General features: G+C 39.0%; 1 protein-coding gene across 1 annotated transcript in view; it reads left to right on the forward strand.

Annotated features, from left to right (window-relative positions):
- LOC126248500 (ATP-binding cassette sub-family C member 4-like) overlaps positions 1-12607 on the forward strand; it is a 289894-nt gene extending 277287 nt beyond the window's left edge. The window contains exons 24-25 of the mRNA XM_049949538.1: positions 747-857; positions 11637-12607. Coding sequence (XP_049805495.1) covers positions 747-857; positions 11637-11684 — 159 coding nt within the window. The 3' untranslated portion in view covers positions 11685-12607. The remainder of the gene's footprint in view (positions 1-746; positions 858-11636) is intronic.
- The last annotated feature ends 1068 nt before the right edge of the window (positions 12608-13675 follow it).

Below are 13675 nucleotides of genomic sequence, written 5' to 3' on the forward strand. Positions count from 1 at the left end.
AATATCAATATAGCATAGGATTTTTTCTGCCAGGCATTATGGACAAACACACCAATGAAGAATCCATAAAAACCAAATTTGTATATAAAATTTGGATAGCTACATATGAGTGATTGAAGAGTATTTTCATCAACTTAGACTGCATTATAAAGTGAAAATTACTTAAAAGAACATTACGATAGTACCTCAGTTTTGAAAGATATCATATTATCTGGACATTCTCTCCTCATTTCTTGAAGAGAACCTGTGGTGGGCCAAATCAGTTGGTATGACACTCCTAAACAGAGTATCTGATGGTTCAAATATTTTTTGATGGAAATTTCTTCTAAAGCACACCACACACTCATAAAAAGCTGCATTTTTAGTCAAAAGGTGACAAAGGATAAGTCAAAATGTTTGGGAAAAGATACTTTTGTTCTCTAATGGACACCCTGTTTAGAGTGGAAGATGAATCTGGACACTGTATTGGAATCATTTGTTTGAAATCTTTCTTATATCCACAGTTTTGTAAATAATTAATTCATTTATTCTCATGAAACCAGAATACTCTCTTGTATAAAAAATTTAATATTATTATATTTTGTGAATTTCTGTTAACTTGTCCATAAAACAGCTTGATATCAGTGGGTGAAAAAAAAAAAAAAAAACGTGAAATTGTTGACATTTTTGCAGAGTTATTACCTTTATTGTTCTGATTTACCATGGCTGTTAAAAGGCAACTTATAATTTCTTAAATGTATTTGTAGGAATTTGACCACCCCCACATTCTGCTGCAAAACAAAAGTGGCTTCCTGCACAAACTGGTCCAAGAAACTGGCAAGAATATGGCAGAACAGCTACAGACTGCAGCTGAGCAGGTACTGCATAGTTCATTAATTGCAAAATTATGAAATTTTTATCTAATGTTATCTATTTATAACTTGGAAGTTCATGAACATGTGTCACACAAACCTCCATATATCGGAACAATCATGTTTCACAAATTGTTAGAATAAGAAGATATTTGATGAAGTTGTTGAACAATAATGAAGTACACTTTAGGTAAGATGCAAAATGCAGTATGTTTCTAAACTATTGTAACGAATGTCAAGGGTTCATGCAAAGAAAGACAACATGTCCTCATAAGCAAATGTTTTGGAAATCAATGTTATTAAGTTATATGCTATAGCATTACAGGATATAGAGTAGTGACATAACCTCAGTTGCTGAAAGTGTCTGTAATGGCATGCATGTGTGGCAACACCTCAGTATGGACTAGCAAAGCCACTCTAAGGGATTATACCAGAATCATTTTGATTAAATGCTCTTCCATATCACTGCTGTTAACTAGTGTAGCACACATTCCACTCTTTCCATGTGTGCCTTCAATCTAAAGTCTAGTAGATTAAGGTCAAGACACCTGACAGACCAATGTCTAGTCTATCATCTTCAATAAAATGTGTTCCAAAAAGCAGAATACATCCAAACTGAAATTCGTTGCAGCTACATCATCCATGAAACCCATGGCACATTGGACTGGTAGACAAATTTTATGACTCACTCTTTTATAGTGACAGTTAATTCATTACTCTTGTGCAAATACTCTTCAACATAAAAAAGAGGTCAATAAGTTCACAATAAAATAAATAACTGTTCTGAGTCACAAGAAAATTTAAGGGTTTATACTACTAATTCACTATTTACACAAGTTAATTGGACACAAACCAGTCGATACGCAGCGAGGGAAGTTAGATGGCATTCAGAATAAAAATACTTTCACTGTCAAAATACTATCAGTAAACTATTGAAGTATTCATAGTAAAGTTTCCAAATATACTGCCCTTTAGGAAAGTTCACACGCTCAAATTATTCTTGGGGCTGAAACCTGAGGTGGAAAGCTCTGAGATATTTCGCAAGTCATGGAGTGTATATCGGGAAGCAGATTAGAGGCCATAGGAGGGGGAGTGTTTATTGCAGTTGACAAAAATTTTGTCTCTATTGAGCTCAAATTTGAGTGTTACAGAGATGTTCTCTGGTCGCATATAACAGGTGTAGGTGAAAACGAGTTAATTGTTGGGTGTATTTACTGGCCACCCAATTCCGCTATGACAGTTCTAGAGTCATTCAAAGTAAGTCTATGGTCAGTAGTGAGTAAATACCCAGATCATGCAATATTAGCTGGAGGTGACTTTAACCTACCGAGTATAGACTGAGATATCTATGTATTCATTGTAGGGGGTACAGACAGACAGTCATGTGAAATACTTTTGAACACATTTCCTGAAAACTGTCTTCAGCAGCTAACTCGGCAGCCGATATGCAATGGAAATATATTAGTCCTTGTAGATACAAATAGGCTGGACCTTATTGACAATGTCAGCATAGGAAAGGGAATTAGTGGTCATGATGTCATTGTAGCAACTACAAGATTTGAAAGCAAATGAATCACCAGGTCCAGATGGAATCCCAGTTTGGTTTTACAAAGAGTACTCTACAGCATTGGCCCCTTACCTAGCCTGCATTTATCATGAATCTCTCACCCATCACAAAGCTCCAAGTGGCTGGAAAAAGCACAGGTATCTGCAGTATAGAAGAAGGGCAAGAGAATGGACTGCAAAATTACAACCCTTGAACATATTCTCAGTTTAAGTAACTCATTGTAAAGCGGAGGACCAACTTAAAATGGTTGGACCAAAGAAAGAACCATATCCATAGACTACTCAGGGAGGTAGCACAGCATAAGGTTGCTTTTTGGACCCAACCATGTAACTTGGAGCATTGCTTCACAGCAAGTTACTTATTTTTAGTGCTTTGGCAGTGAATGATGGAACTTGGCTATAACTGGATTTCCTGTATACTAGAATGATTTCAAAGCCACCTGACGATGCATTTTAAGAATGTGACACCAGTTACGACCTTCCAGTAAAAGATTTTAACAACCTGAGAAGACAACTTTTTATTTAACATGTGATTATGTTGAGAGTCAATCGCTACTCCTTGCACCAAGTGTTGATCCTCCACAGGCCTGTTTGAATTTTGCTAAAATTTTCCAGCATTGCAACTTCTATGTATGCATCAGCATCATTCATGGAAAGCCTCTGGAACTTCTGACATTCTCTACTATGTGATTTATATATAGTGTTAAAAGTAATGCACCTATAACACTGCCTTGTGGTATGTCCAAAGTCACTTTTACATCTGAAGACTTCTACATGTACTATTTGCTGGGAACTTTCAAATCAATCAAACAGTTAGTCTGATATTCCATATGATCATATTTTGTTCATTTGTGGAAGTACAGAACTGTATTGAATGACTTATGGAAGTCAAGGAACACTGCATCCACCTGAACAACAGTATGTACTGATTTCTGGGTCTTGCGGATGATCAGAGTTAGCTGGATTTCACATGATCAATGTTTTCAGAACCCATGTTAATTCCTACAGATGAGATTTTTGATCTCCAGAAATGTCATAGTAGCTGAGCATAAAACATGTTTCAGAATTCTACAACAGAATGACATCAGAGATATAGGCCTACAGTTTTGTGCGTCTGTTGGATGACTCTCCTTGAAACAGAAATGAATTGCACTTTCTTTTTGAATCATCAGGAACACTTTGCTCCTCCAGAGAACTACGGTACACTGCTTCTACAAGAGGTGAAAGTTCTTTTCATATTATATGTAGACTTGTATTGGCATCTCATCAGATCCAGTGGCCTTTCTTCTATTGAGCGATTTCATTTGCCTCGTATCCCATATCACTTATTTCAATATTAGCCGTTTTGTGATTTAGCTATGATTTTAAGGAGGTACCATAGTGCTAGTCACACAGAGAGATCAAATCAGGATTGTAGATTATCACCTTCTGTCATGCTTAACTTAAGTAAGTTTCTGGTGCTGTTATGTCCAATTGTTGCTTCATCAGTGAAGGAAACAGATGACACAAATGTAAATAGATAACTGCTATGTGAAGAAATCACCAGCATAATTCAGTAAGTAGTGAAAACCCAACTCCCTAAGGCCCTGTACATTTGCAGATGGCGTGGATACAAGGTAAAGTCATGTAAAATGTGGCAAGTAGGAACACAAATCATATGCATTTAATGACTCATTTATTGTCCACTTGTTGTAACTGACACTCTTGGTAATTGTTTGTGGATGGTGGAATTGATCACCATCCACGTAGATGAACAATACTGAACCTGCTTCATAGATGAAACAATCCACTGCTGTAAATGTCATTACAATGATTGCTGTCAGCAGGATAGGTGGGGGGGGGGGGGGGGGGGAGGGGGGGATGCGCAATTAGGCAGCCTCATATCCACTATCATTTGCTCAGCCATACATTTTCAACATGTCTTGGATTACATTAAATTCAGATTTCATTCCATAGACCCAAAAATGAGATGATTCTCATGGGTGTGAAACATGTCAGAAAGTGTAAAATAAAAGACATAGAGCATTTGAATATACTACTCCCTTCCTCAATAATTTGTTAGGGGACTGTCAAGTGAATACATTATAGTAAACCGAAACAGCTAATATTTACAGGTTTAATACACTGTCAGAATGAAACATAATTATGCACCTTTAATAAATTTATCATACACAAAATACCTAATGTTGACTGTTGTGACCCAGGCCGCTGCATGGGAGGCAAGCACGTTACCACTCAGGTAAGCAGGTGGACACACTTTTAAGAAATTTATCATACACAAAATACCTAGTCATGAGGGTTGTGACCAAGTATTGTCAAATCTGAAATCTAACAAACTTTTTATTTAAGCTGGTGTAACAGCCCTGTTAAGATATTCATCTATACAGGGTGAAAACTATTTAAACCGACAAACTCTGAGAGGTTGTAGGGGACATCAAAACAAATATTTTTCCCTAATGTCATATTTTCCTATGCGGATTATTTAAACCGGTGGAGGCCGTATTACACTCTTCAGTTGTTAGAGGCCGTATTACGATGTTCAGTTATTAGAGGGCGTATTACACTCTTCGGTTGTAGGCAACTGCTGTCCACCAGTGTAGTAGAGCATTGTCTCTGTTTACTAATGGAGCGATACACCTGGAGTGAGAACACTGATAAGGTTGGTGCGTACTACGTAGCGCACCACAACGGACGAGCTGCACAGCGGGTTTATCAACAACAATATCCTAATCGCCGTATCCCACATCATACGACCTTTGCTGCTGTGTACCAACGCCTGCGTGAGGTCAGGTCATTTAGCAGATTAGCTGGACAGGTACGCCGTCACACGGTAACAACTCTGCAATTTGAGGAAGTTGTCTTGCAGCACATGGAGCAGGATCCTTCAATCAGCACTCGTGCAATTGCACGTAACATGGGGACGAATCAGACAAATATAAGAACAGTCCTTTGAGAGCAATTGTTATGTCCATTTCACTTACAGTCTGTCCACAACCTGGAACCAGTTAATTATCCATCCAGAGCACAGTTTTCACAGTGGTACCTGGGACAGTGTGAAATGCATCCTACATTTCCATCCTCTGTGTTGTTTACCGATGAAGCAATGTTCGGGAGTGATGGAGTCTTCAACATGCACAATTCGCTTGTTTGGAGTGATGATAACCCACATGCCACAGTTACTAGCGCTCATCAAGTGCTGTTCTTCATTAATGTGTGGGTCGGTGTTGTTGCAGACTGTTTAATTGGGCCGTTTCTGCTACCTAGGCCATTAAATGGCAGGCAATATTACAATTTTCTCCCCAGAGCATTGCCAGAATTGCTGGAAGGCGTCCCGCTCCCTACAAGATGACGCATGTGGTTCCAACATGACGGGGTGCCAGCACATTTCAGTCGTCGTGTGCATCGATTCCTGGACTGATGGTTCCCAGAAACATGAATTGGCAGAAGTGGTCCTGTACCATGTACCATGTACCTGCTGCATCAGAAGAGGATCTGGTTGCCCGGATAGTAGCAGCAGCAGAAACAATTCAGGATACTCCTGAGGTTTTTGCCCATGTCACACAGAACATGATCTGACGGTGTAACCTTTGTTTACATATCAATGGAGGCATTTTTGAAAATCTACTGTATTTGAAATTGGGTTGTATTAATGTGTTGTCTCTTGGTCATAAAAAAGTGGAAAAGTGTTTGTTGGTTTAATTAATTTGCTGCCAGAGAAATCTTCCTCTACCGGTTAAAATACCCCTCATAGGAAAAAATGACATTAGGGAAAAAGATTTGTTTGTGGATTTAAATACTTTTCACCCTTTAGAGTAGAAGGAGTTGCCTATCAAAAAGCCTTTCAAACTCTGTTGAAGCCGTGCCTTATCTGAAACCAAGTTTTTAACTCTAGACCACTGGTTGAATTCTCATGCAATTATTCTTGCTTTACTCCTCAGCAAGGATCCATCACTTATGTATTTATTCCTCAAAACAGTCCTACAGTCAATTTTTCTTTTATTTGTTGGCCTATCTACACTCCTGGAAATTGAAATAAGAACACCGTGAATTCATTGTCCCAGGAAGGGGAAACTTTATTGACACATTCCTGGGGTCAGATACATCACATGATCACACTGACAGAACCACAGGCACATAGACACAGGCAACAGAGCATGCACAATGTCGGCACTAGTACAGTGTATATCCACCTTTCGCAGCAATGCAGGCTGCTATTCTCCCATGGAGACGATCGTAGAGATGCTGGATGTAGTCCCGTGGAACGGCTTGCCATGCCATTTCCACCTGGCGCCTCAGTTGGACCAGCGTTCGTGCTGGACGTGCAGACCGCGTGAGACGACGCTTCATCCAATCCCAAACATGCTCAATGGGGGACAGATCCGGAGATCTTGCTGGCCAGGGTAGTTGACTTACACCTTCTAGAGCACGTTGGGTGGCACGGGATACATGCGGACGTGCATTGTCCTGTTGGAACAGCAAGTTCCCTTGCCGGTCTAGGAATGGTAGAACGATGGGTTCGATGACGGTTTGGATGTACCGTGCACTATTCAGTGTCCCCTCGACGATCACCAGTGGTGTACGGCCAGTGTAGGAGATCGCTCCCTACACCATTATGCCGGGTGTTGGCCCTGTGTGCCTCGGTCGTATGCAGTCCTGATTGTGGCGCTCACCTGCACGGCGCCAAACACGCATACGACCATCATTGGCACCAAGGCAGAAGCGACTCTCATCGCTGAAGACGACACGTCTCCATTCGTCCCTCCATTCACGCCTGTCGCGACACCACTGGAGGCGGGCTGCACGATGTTGGGGCGTGAGCGGAAGACGGCCTAACGGTGTGCGGGACCATAGCCCAGCTTCATGGAGACGGTTGCGAATGGTCCTCGCCGATACCCCAGGAGCAACAGTGTCCCTAATTTGCTGGGAAGTGGCGGTGCGGTCCCCTACGGCACTGCGTAGGATCCTACGGTCTTGGCGTGCGTCGCTGCGGTCCGGTCCTAGGTCGACAGGCACGTGCACCTTCCGCCGACCACTGGCGACAACATCGATGTACTGTGGAGACCTCATGCCCCACGTGTTGAGCAATTCGGCGGTACGTCCACCCGGCCTCCCGCATGCCCACTATACGCCCTCGCTCAAAGTCCGTCAACTGCACATACGGTTCACGTCCACGCTGTCACGGCATGCTACCAGTGTTAAAGACTGCGATGGAGCTCCGTATGCCACGGCAAACTGGCTGACACTGACGGCGGCGGTGCACAAATGCTGCGCAGCTAGCGCCATTCGACGGCCAACACCGCGGTTCCTGGTGTGTCCGCTGTGCCGTGCGTGTAATCATTGCTTGTACAGCCCTCTCGCAGTGTCCGGAGCAAGTATGGTGGGTCTGACATACCGGTGTCAATGTGTTCTTTTTTCCATTTCCAGGAGTGTACAATGTCCTAGGTATCATTTCCTAGCAGTGACCTTATTTCATTACACACAGCCTCAGACCACTCTCAATGATCTTCACAGTAAATGGGTCATTAATAATGACCTCTGTTGCAGTTGCAGTAAAATTAATATCATGAATTGAAATATTTGACAAATCGACACCTAGCACAGACTGTCAAGTGTGTGTGAAGCTTGAAGAATTACTATCTTCATCATATGATAAGTCATTGTCAGAACTGAATTCTTGGCCTGTAGTGGTTGGAAGATCATCTTGTTCAAATGCTTGGAATGTTTCATTGTCTTACGATGGCTCTGATTCAATGTTTATATCATTGTTGAAATCTGCAGTTGCTTCCTCTTTGGTGATGATCTGGTTCATTTTCACATAAGCCCATGTAAGTTTGTTTGGGCTTAAAACTGTCATAATCAAGGAAGTTCACATCTCTTCATATGTGAATCTTGGGATCTCTTGTTACTCTCAGATGACAGACTTTTGAAAAGTCAAAATAGCTTACAAAAAATCCCTTCTTTGCCTTTAGGATTGAACTTTCCTATGGTTGGTGATTTAGCCAGGATGAGAACCGTTTGACCAGATGTATGAAGATAAGATATATCAGACCTGACAAACAAGAATTAACTGATGAAATTGTCAATACTGTCTTTCAGAAAATTACTAAGTGGTTCCTTGTAAACGGACTCTCACTGAATTTTGATAAGACACAGTACATACAGTTCCGTACAGTGAATGGTATGACGCCATTAATAAATATAGACCTTAATCAGAAGCATATAGCTAAGGTAGAATATTCCAAATTTTTAGGTGTGTCCATTGATGAGAGATTAAATTGGAAGAAACACATTGATGATCTGCTGAAACGTTTGAGTTCAGCTACTTATGCAATAAGGGTCATTGCAAATTTTGGTGATAAACATCTTAGTAAATTAGCTTACTACGCCTATTTTCACTCATTGCTTTCATATGGCATCATATTTTGGGGTAATTCATCACTGAGGAATAAAGTATTTATTGCACAAAAGCGTGTAATCAGAATAATAGCTGGAGTCCACCCAAGATCATCCTGCAGACATTTATTTAAGGATCTAGGGATATTCACAGTAGCTTCTCAGTATATATACTCGCTTATGAAATTTGTTATTAACAACCAAACCCAATTCAAAAGTAATAGCAGTGTGCATAACTACAATACTAGGAGAAAGGATGATCTTCACTATTCAAGATTAAATCTAACTTTGGCACAGAAAGGGGTGAATTATACTGGCACTAAAGTCTTTGGTCACTTACCAAATAGTATCAAAAGTCTGACAGATAACCAACAAGTATTTAAGAAGAAATTAAAAGAATTTCTGAATGACAACTCCTTCTACTCCATAGAGGAATTTTTAGATATAAATTAAGAAAAAAAAAAACAAAACAAAAATATTACAAAAATAAAGAAAAACAAAAACACACAAAAAATAAAGTTGTTATATTAACTTAAGTATGTTGTTAAATTAACCTAATTATGTCATGTATTGGAAAATTCGACTCGTTCCACATCATTACGAAATATCGTATTCATGATCCATGGAACTAGTATTAATCTAATCTAATCTAATCTAATCTAATCTGGTGGTAGTCGTGACTCAAAACACATGCAATGAATCACTTGAATTCACTGACGTGATTCCAGCCTTTTGTTTCAGAGCAAGATTTTTTAGTAGCTATTTGAGACAGATGCTGATGATACACTTTGATCATACTGCATTTGGTCGACAATCACAAAAGCTCTGTCACAGCTTGAAAAACTGCACCCACTCACTTGTGTATTATCTGTTCATACCATCCCAGACTAAATTGAGGAGACCTTGGAGCACAGAGCTTCAAACTCCAGAGGGAACCACTGCTTGGCACATACATCCTGCACCATCTACTAATGCATGTTAGTAATTTCCCTTGGGGCAAATGCTGGAATGGTCCCATTGAAAGGGCATGACCAATTTTCTTCTTTCCTTCTTCATCCTTGAAAAAATATGAGCCAGTACTCCATCCCTGATGACCTCATTGTCAGTGGGACATTAAACCCTAATCTTCCTTTCCTCCAACACAAGCTACATTGAGCATACAGAAAGACCCTATATGTTTGACTAAAGGTATGGTGATTAGTGACTAGAATCAGCTACTAGCAACAGGTGTCTAGGATTACCCATGTGGAGTGATTTATGGTGATTTATGGCAGAGGGTACGATTTCCTTTCACACATCTTCTTTACATATCACAGGTTTATTTCAAACAGCATGATTCAGTCATCTTCACAACAGATCTCTGAGAGCCATCATTATTCCTTCACTCTACACCTGAATGGAACAAGAAAAACTCTAATAACTATTACAATGGGATGTACCCTCTGCCATGCACTTCACAGTGGTTTTTGGAGTATATGTGTAGCTGTAATGCATCCTATTTTTGTCCTTCACTAAGTTTGTAATGCAGAAGTTATGAATTTGGCACACTTTGGAAAACATTCTCCAGGCCACCCGAGTAACAGTGTCCTATATCAGCAGATGGCTGCACTGTGTAAATTTAGGAAAATGGCCAACACTGACATCCATATAAGACAGCAATGTGTGATTAAATACCTTACTGTAGAAGTTCGAATGCCCATTCACATTAATGAAAGGCTGACGAAAGGGTGTGGAGGTCTTATAGCATTATTAGCTTGTTGCTTCATAGAAGCTGAAAGGCAGATACATTTCACTAACCTGAATGCTACATGGATGACCAGTGACTGCAATGATCTCACAAAACACCCAGCATGTTGATCATATTGGTTATGATTACTGCTGGGTAACAACAAATGAATTGTCACCAGTTACCTTATTGCTAAAGGGAGAGCTAGGGCCATTGTTGAATAACTAGGCTATTACAAGATTTTTGCACACTGGTTACAGAAAATGTTGACCAACCAGAATAAAAAGGCAAGGAAAACAACTGCATCCAATATCTTGCAGTGTTTCAATTCTGTCCACTCAATGAAACCCGTTGGAGGAGGTGGGGGGGAGGGGGGGGAGGTTATCATTTTGAAGATGCAGAGACATTGAAAAATTTTGTACACCAGTGCCCAAGGAAACATGAACACAATTTTTACTGGAAAGGTATACATGTTCTTGTTTCAAGTTGGAAAAAAAATTGAAGAAAGGTGGTGGTTATATTGAGAAATGACAAATTAATTATGAATATTGTGGCTGTTATCTTATGTATATGGCATTCAGTTTTCTAGTAAAGCAAAATTAAAGAATGGAGGATGCACTATTTTCTGACTGACCCTCACATCCCCAAAGTACATATGTTGCAGAAGAGTTACATGGTACCACATTTTGCATGACACCTGTACCTCATTGTTGACGCATTATAAAACATACTTTTATAGGAATACTTTGTGTAGTTTATCGTCCAACTGTTCTCCCCTAGTATTTATTACAAATGCCTACAAACAACTGGTATAATAACAGCAGTATCAGAAAAGAAAGTTCCATTAAGAAATCTGATTTATTGTTTTGGTGCACCAATGAAGACAGCAAAATTCTTTCCTTTCCTCATCATTTAACCATTATTAATCAGATTACCTTTTTTATTAGGCAGTGAAGATGTTTGGTTTACCTATGTGTTGTTTTCTGTAATATCACTTTTCTGTTAGTTTTGACACTGATTTAAGTAATTAATTAATGTGTTTTTATTTTATTTGAACAATGATATACTGAAAATTAAGGAAATAAAAATATTTATTTCAGGCTTTCAGCAAAACGTCATCAGTGAATTTAAGCAGTATTACATATTAGTGGTGGTAGGATTACTGCTACAGGACTGCAACTCCATGACTTCCATGGAATCAGACGTGATATGTCTGAATTTCACAGCTTTTTGATACTGTGTTACTGATTACTACACAGTTTCAAAACTATTACCCAAAGAGAATACGCTACACTGGCAGACATTATCCCTGTGTCAATAATAAAATAATGATCTATGTGTAGCTTTATTAGGCTTTATTTAAATTTGGTAACTTCCAAGAAGACAGCTTTGTGTCTATGTTGTGTTAGTTACTGACAGAACTTTAATATCTAATAAAACACATAATGTTCCTGTAAGTAGATACAAAATAATTTTGTGACATTTAATGTACAATGTTGTGATAATTTGTGAGTGTGTAACAGAAATTCTTCCTTTCAGTTCTTATCACTTCTTTTCATTCATACTGTCTTTCCTGTTTCAATCAATTTACTCCAATCTCATTTAAAATCTGCTTTACACTGTGATATTTATTCTTTCTAGACTTTTTCCTAATGCACTATAAATAACTGTATTAGTTTAAGTAACTTTTTGAAAGTATTTTCTCTCTATTTGCCTTTCAAAACATAAGTACCTACTGTCTGCCCGATCACAGTTAAACATGTATTCTGTATTTACTTATAGCAATCTAGAATTTGGAATTTTTATACTCATTCATGGTACAAATTTTATTTTAGCTGTTATTTATTACTATCTCAATTTTATACAACATATTTTATGACTCTTTAAGGTACCACCAATATCTGTGTGTCATAACACGTTGTGAAAGCTGAGAATATATTGATACTGTTTGTCTTTCTATAATCTGAATAATTCAGCCTGTCTGTATTTTTAATGAGATACTTTTGTTATTCAGTTTTTGTACTAGTGAAAATGTTTTCTAAACGTTATAAATAAAGAAAAATGTAAGTCAGTCATATTATAGTACCTGACATTGGAAGTGTAGAGACAATGACCCGTTACATCAATGAATACTGATTTTTGTAAAATTGTATACAGGAAAATAGATAACTACTCATAGTTTCGACTGTTTCCACTCATCTTCAATTGAGAATATAAAAAAGCCAGGTCTAAGATAAGTGAAGACTTTGTCAGTTGGCTGATAATAATGCAAGAGAATGTAAACTTCCAATTCATGCTTGTAACACGAGTTCATTGTAAGTATAGGCATGCAGTGTAGTTGCGCATTCAGTGTCACAGAAAATAGCCATGTTGTCTGATGACAGAGACAGTTAAAGATTCTGAAAACTGGTCATAAACAGACTCCAAAATAATTCAGTTCATATATCTGAATTTCAACCCTTGATGCTCCTCCTCATTTAAAATGACTGTCAACCCACCCTGACAACATTTCGATGATCTCACAACTTTTTAAATCATTCACTGAGCACTGGTGTAGTAAACAAGCCTGCCAGTTGTTCTTTTATATGTATATGACATACATCAGTTATTCCTTTGCTCACATAACCTCTGACAAAATGGTATCTAATATCAATGTATTTCACTCTTCGATGCTCCCATGTTTCGAGCAAATGAATACAAGATTTAAGCTAATTCTCATGTATTGCTCGGCCCCAGCTGCACATTTTAAATTACATGTTTTGATTACTCAGGATCATCTTCAGATCTAAGTAGTTGCGTCAATGACTCGTCATGTCTATTCAAAACCACATTCAGAGTAGGGCCTACTGAATACGAGGGTGTACCTAAAAAAAATCAGAATAACATTGCAGTGGGTGGAGCTTGTGTAGCCGCGCGGGATTAGCCGAGCGGTCTCAGGCGCTGCAGTCATGGAATGTGCGGCTGGTCCCGGCAGAGGTTCGAGTCCTCCCTCGGCCATGGGTGTGTGTGTTTGTCCTTAGGATAATTTTGGTTAAGTAGTGTGTAAGTTTAGGGACTGATGACCTTAGCAGTTAAGTCCCATAAGATTTAAAAAAAAAAAGAAAAAAAAGAGCTGGTGTAGTATGCATTTCTACCGCTG

This window comes from Schistocerca nitens, chromosome 3, assembly GCF_023898315.1.
Source record: "Schistocerca nitens isolate TAMUIC-IGC-003100 chromosome 3, iqSchNite1.1, whole genome shotgun sequence".
Classification (NCBI taxonomy): Eukaryota; Metazoa; Arthropoda; class Insecta; order Orthoptera; family Acrididae; genus Schistocerca; species Schistocerca nitens.